The following is a 6,415-nucleotide window of genomic DNA, read 5'->3' as shown; positions in this document are numbered from 1 at the left end:
AAAGAAGACCTGACAAGAAAGAAGACCTGACAAGAAAGAAGACCTGACAAGAAAGAAGACCTGACAAGAAAGAAGACCTGACAAGAAAGAAGACCCCTCCACATGTAATAGTTCAGTAAATAATTTAACTGCGCTAATCATTTAACAATTGTTCCCCTACTGAGTTGTCCCCTTTAGCTCTGATACCAGGGTTTGAGCCTAGTTTCATTGTAACTTATTCAACATTCCATTGGTGTTTTTACAAGCACTTTTTGGGGGGTGGGGATGAGGAAGCGTAGGTCTAGAGGGAGAAGAAGGGGTGGGGTAAGGACTTTGGAAGAGTGGAGGGAAGGGACACAGTGGTTGGGACTTAAATTATGAGAGGAAAAAAATATAAGGAAATTCAACATCACAAATGAAAAAAATGACTTGTTACTGTTTAACAAATAATTTAAGCATTGTATTTTAAACAGGCAGTGGTAGGACTTTGAAAGTAGAGACATCCTTAAACAATTAGAAGAACAAAATGGGAGAACCCGAGAAAAGTGGTGGAACCCACAGGGTCAGGTGCTTTGCCAAGATCAAGGTATGGATTGTTTAAAAATATGCATATATATATATATATACACACACAGGCACAGGAGTCTTTTAAACAAGAATTGAAAGTTGTTATAATATTGTTAAGCTTACATGAAGTTTTGCAACATAAATGCCATTTTATGCTATGTGTTGTTAATTTCTTGACTTAAAAGCATTGGTTTTATAATTAGGAATATCTAACCAGTATTATTTATCCAGGATAAGAGGGGAAGATTTTTTTCATATTAATTTCTATTTTAAAATTAAATTACATTTCAATTGCAGCCCCCTTCCCTCTTAAAAAAATGGGGTTTAAAATGTTTTGGGTGTATATTATGTTGTAGTGGTATTTATTCTGAGATCAGAGGTCAAACCAGTGCTTAGCCTTCAGGGATTCCTGATAGAAGGTCAGAAGTCACAGCTAGGAAACAGCTCCCTAATAGAAGTGCTATGTTGATTAATATGCAAAGATAACTTTATGCTCCAGTCAGACAAATATTTTCTTCAAGTTTTGGCAATACAGCAGTTACTCCTTGGTAAGAAGATGCTGTTAGCTGGTTTGGTGGTTTTCAGTATTCTAGAGACAAAAATTGTTTTTATAGCTCCAAAGTCAGCTTTCCATCACAAAATGTCATCTTATTTTGACCTAGGAAATTTGAGCACTGGCCGAGTTTCTGAAGAACCCCTTACATATTCCTCTCTAAGCTGCTAAGTCATCCTACTAAATGCTCATTTTACTTTTGTTCACATGTACTAGAGGTTTATGAACATAATGGAGACCCTGGAAAATATTTTTACCTGCTATTATTGGAAACCAAAGGAGCTCCGGTTATCCTCAGTTCTCACATGCTTCTGAGGAGCCCATATCCTTTGGCTCCTGACCTGGATGCCTACTCAGCTATCAAGTGGGTGCAGAGGACTGAATCCTGGTCCTCAGAAAATACAGTCAGTGCTCTTCGCCACCGAGCTGCATCTCCAGCTTCACATACTAGGATAGTGATGAGGATTTACTAGGATAATTAACACTCACTAGGATTATTAGAATTTGTTGAGAAAAGTTATCAGGTATCTATGACCCTACTTCTCATAGTCTGTTTTGGGTAAATGACTTAGTTAAGGTTTCAATTACTGCAATGTGACATCATGGCCACTGTAACTTTTATAAAGAAAAGCCAGTAATTTGGGCCGTTTTAAATATTCAGAGGTTTAGTTCACTGCCATCATGGAAGGAATGATGGTGGTGCAAAGGCAGATATGGTACAGGAGAAGGGGCCATTAGATACATCAGATCATCAGGGATCGGAAAGAGAGTGACTATGGGATTGAATGGACCTTTTAAATCCCAGAGCCCAGCCCAGTTAGACACTGCCTCTTAAAGGCTAAACTTCTAATAGTACTACTCCCTTGTGGCCAAGCCTTCAGGCTCATGTGTTTATGGGGCCATTCCTATCAAACCACCAGAGTGACTTTAGAGTTTAATAAGAGTAGATATTTGTATTAATGTTCTGGAAAAATGTTAAATTCATGATTTTACAAGATAAAATGTAGAAGTAATTGTTTAAGATTGATCACATGTCTCTTCTCTGAAGTTAGAACTAACTTCATTGTTTAGCAGGCCAAATGGTCTACATTGGCAGACTGAGTGAAGGTCCTTCCTGCTTTCTAAATTGAGAATATTATCATTAACACAAGTTTCCAAGACCAGAGAAATGGCACCCTTGATGCCCTTCAATCATGCATGTATTGATGACCTTCATGGTACCAATGGTTATCATCCAAGTTTCTTGAATGATAGTTCTAACACAGTGGCTACACAGATGACCCTGGTTATGCTTCATGGGCAGAAGGAAACTAAACCAAAATTCATGAATCTTGGAAAAGGACTTCTACGAACAAAGGTGCTCATGGAGAATAGAGGAGAAAAAAAGGGGAAGAAGAAAATAATCAGAATATAACATGTATGTACGAAATCGGTAAAAATACATATATATATATTTTGGTTTTTTTGAGACAGGGTTTCTCTGTATAGCCCTGGCTATCCTGGAACTCACTTTGTAGACCAGGCTGACCTCGAACTCAGAAATCTGCCTGCCTCTGCCTCCTAAGTGCTGGGATTAAAGGCGTGCGCCACCACGCTCGGCTGTAAAAATATATTTAATCAACAAAAATTATTAAAGAAAAGAAGGGAAAATTTCTCAAGAGGGCTGGGGAGATACCTTGGTCAGTAAAGTACTTGCTTGGAAAACAGGAGGCCCTAAGTTCAGTCTTCAAAGCCTACATTAAAAACTTGGCATGGTGACATATGTATCTAACTTCAGCATGGAGAGATGGAGTCTTGATGATACATGTGGCTCACTGATTAGCCAGTCTTGCCTCCTGGCTGAATTCCAGGCAGTTGGGAGTCTCTGGTTGTTTGTTGTTGTTGTTTGTTTGTTTGTTTGTTTTTGTTTTAATATGTCAATTCTTGGGGTACTGTACCTGAAATTGTCTTCTTTCTCCCCATTACATATGCATGCATGAACTCATCCCACACAAACACACACACACACACACACACACACACACACACACACACACACACACACACATATATAAAAGAAAAAATGAAAGAACTTAAGTGAAAAAAGAAAACTACTTTAGGAAGCTTGAGAAGACCACTCCAAAGGAGTTTACTTTAGACTCTAGAGAGCTGAGGTAAAAAGTTGGTAGGATTAGCTTCATGAATACAGATGTTATATAGCAGGAGATCCAGATGTGCATAGCAATCAAATACTTTAGAGAAAGAACTAAATAGGCTCATTAACTATTTATCTTTATTCTCTAAAACACAAAGAAAATAAATGATCCTCTAGAGTCTGATTATTTTTGTAATTTGGTAGACTTTGATTTTAAATAAAGGATCTGAATTATAAGACTCAAGTGAGAATTATAACGTGTCAGTCACATCCTCTGAAAGAAGTGCAATGGGAAGAGTGATCATCTCTGTAAACAGCATTAGAATTTAGAAATATCTAGAGATGGAATTACACTATATTACAGATAAAGAGTACTTTTGAGGTATGCTAACGTTGGTACTCTCATTTCTAAATTAGGTTTTCTCTTTTTTCATGTTTTTTGCTTTGGTTCATCTATCTTATTTGATACCTGTGACAGTAAAGTTATAAGCACTAAATAAAAATTTCACATAATAACATTTGAATATAGTTTTGGATAAGATAGTACAGAAACTCCAGAAACTTGGATGATAAAATTTGCAGTCAACCATCTGCTGGAAGATAAGTTAATAGAAACAGAAATCTCACTCACTACATCACTCCAAGTGAGTTAATTAGTCACAGGCAGGTAGCTGGAAGTGTTTTCTGTAAAGCCATAGTTTATTCTGTACCTGCGGGAACCCACAATGTTCTGCCCTAGTGTTCAATTACTTGAACACCATTTGGGCTGCTTAGATAAAGTGTTACAGAGAACGTTGTACAAAGGAGAAAAACAACTCCACAGGTCACTCTTCACTGTTCTCTGACAATTGCATCTTGTGTTGTGCCAAAGAATGCAGAAAAAGAGAACAAAAGGACAAAGGACACTCAGTGACCTGTTATTCCTGCAGAGAGAAAGCACAGTAGGCTTGCTGCAGAAATAATGCCTTGGTGCAATTCTGTTCTTATTCCTTTCCTTAACAGGGACAACTCTTGCCTGCAGATAACAGTGTAGTAATAAAGATCCATCAATAGCTATGTCTTATATGGAACAACTCCATGTCTTTCTGTATGAGTAAGGTACACTATAAGAGATCAAAGCCTTAACTATCTACAAAATTTACTAAATGTTAACCACTATTCTGTTGTGCTCAGAGTGCGGACATGGTGACACAGAAAGAAGAGGTTACACTTGGAAGGACCTTGGATATTACGGGCTGCTTAAGTTGGATATAATAGTCCACCACGTGCTGGGGGCTGTTTTGTCAGTAGACAGCAGATATATAATTGGAAAATAAAGTTCTCTTTTTTTTTCTTAATTTTTTTCTTCCTAGGTGTTTCTGTTGGCATTAACATGGGCATATATATCCAAAACACTATCAGCATTTTACATGAGTTCTATGCTCACACAAATAGAGAGACGATTCAATATTTCCACGTCTATAGTTGGGCTTATCAATGGGAGCTTTGAGATAGGTGAGTTCTTATAATTATTTATTTTTATATATTGATATTTTCTCCTTATTTCCTGCATTAGACTATAAAGTATGACTGAGTTATATGCTTCCTGGTGTTGCTTGGATACCCTGAAGAAACTACTTATTTAAATATCCTCGTGATAGCAGTTAACTATTGTCAAATAGGGTGACACGATTCTGTTTCTCTGGAGGGGGCAAGAGTTGAACAACATTAATATCTAGTTCTCAAAGAAAAGCTAGTACCTTTTCTTTGGCATTTTAGAAGGTGTCTTAGTCAGGGTTTCTATTTCTGCACATCATGACCAAGAAGCAAGTTGGGGAGGAAAGGGTTTATTCGGCTTACATTTCCATACTGATTTTGATCACCAAAGGATGCAGGACTGGAACTCAAGCAGGTCAGAAAGCAGGAGCTGATGCAGAAGCCATGGAGGGATGTTCTTTACTGGCTTGCTTCCCTGGCTTGCTCAGCCTGCTTTCTTATAGAATCCAAGACTACCAGCCCAGAGATGGTCTGTCCCACCCACAAGGGGCCCTTCCCCCTTGATCAGTAATTGAGGAAATGCCCCATAGCTGGACCTCATGGTCGAATTTCCCCAACTAAAGCTCCTTTCTTGTGATAACTCCAGCTGTGTCAAGTTGACACAAAATTAGCCAGTACAATTGACCCCTTGTCAACTTGACACACAAACACATCACTAGTAAGTCTCAACTCTTAGTTCTTATTCATCCCCAAGATCTTAAATAACTTTAAAAATCCCACGGTCTTCCCAAGTTCTTAAAATTTCAATCTCTCTTAAAATCCAAAGTCTTTACAATTAAAAGTCTCTTAACTGTGGGTTCCACTAAAATACTTCCTTCAAGAGGGAAACGCATTGGGGCACAGTCACAATCAAAAGCAAAATCAAACTCCAACTCTCCAATGTCTGGGATCCAACTCACAATCTTCTGGGCTCCTCCAAGGGCTTAGGTCACTTCTCCAGCCATGCCCTTTGTAGCACACACCTTGTCTTCTCGACTCCAGCTCCAGCTGCCTGTACTTTACTGCTGCTGCTGTTCTTGGTGGTCATCTCATGGTATTGGCATCTCCAAAACTCTGCTGTCTTCCATTGTAACTAGGCTTCAACACTAGCCTCTCAGGCTCTCTTCATAGTGCCAAGCCTCAACTCCTTTGCATGACCCCTTCAGTTCTGGGCCATCAATTGCAACTGAGGCTGAACCTTCACCAATGGCCTTCCATGGCCTCCCACAGTGCTTCCATAGCCTCAGCTGCTCTGCATGACCCCTTCATGCCTTCAAAACCAGTACCACCTGAGTAACTCTTACACATTACCAAGTCCCACTGCAGCACGAGGTACAACCTTGGCTATCGCTGGAACACAGCCTCTGTGCTCTCAGAAAACACTTCCCAGATATCACCTCAGTGATGCTGGTCTCTTCTTAATCACCTCTAATTTCTTAGCTCCAGCTAACCAGCATCAATAGTCCCAGTAATACAAAGGTTTCACTCTAGTAGTTCTAGTATCTTGTTAATCTCAGCTGATTCTTCAGCCCCAGCTAACCAGAACCACAGAATCTTCACAATCAAGATAACAATGGCCCTGAAAAGAGTCTTTAATTTTCCCTCTGAAATTTCACAAGCCAGGCCTCCCCATCTTCTGCACTATTCTCAAACACATCTTCCGAGCT

At 39.1% G+C, this 6,415-nt stretch overlaps 1 protein-coding gene across 1 annotated transcript in view; it reads left to right on the top strand.

Annotated features, from left to right (window-relative positions):
- Positions 1–443: 443 nt before the first annotated feature.
- The window catches only part of LOC110315704 (solute carrier organic anion transporter family member 1A6), a 52,630-nt gene continuing 46,658 nt past the window's right edge, over positions 444–6,415 (top strand). The window contains exons 1-2 of the mRNA XM_021189695.1: positions 444–565; positions 4,586–4,727. Coding sequence (XP_021045354.1) covers positions 506–565; positions 4,586–4,727 — 202 coding nt within the window. The 5' untranslated portion in view covers positions 444–505. The remainder of the gene's footprint in view (positions 566–4,585; positions 4,728–6,415) is intronic.

Source organism: Mus pahari, unplaced genomic scaffold (genome assembly GCF_900095145.1).
Source record: "Mus pahari unplaced genomic scaffold, PAHARI_EIJ_v1.1 scaffold_8678_1, whole genome shotgun sequence".
Classification (NCBI taxonomy): domain Eukaryota; kingdom Metazoa; phylum Chordata; class Mammalia; order Rodentia; family Muridae; genus Mus; species Mus pahari.
The sequence above is the reverse complement of the archived record's forward strand: the minus strand, read 5'-3'. Positions and strand labels throughout refer to the sequence as shown.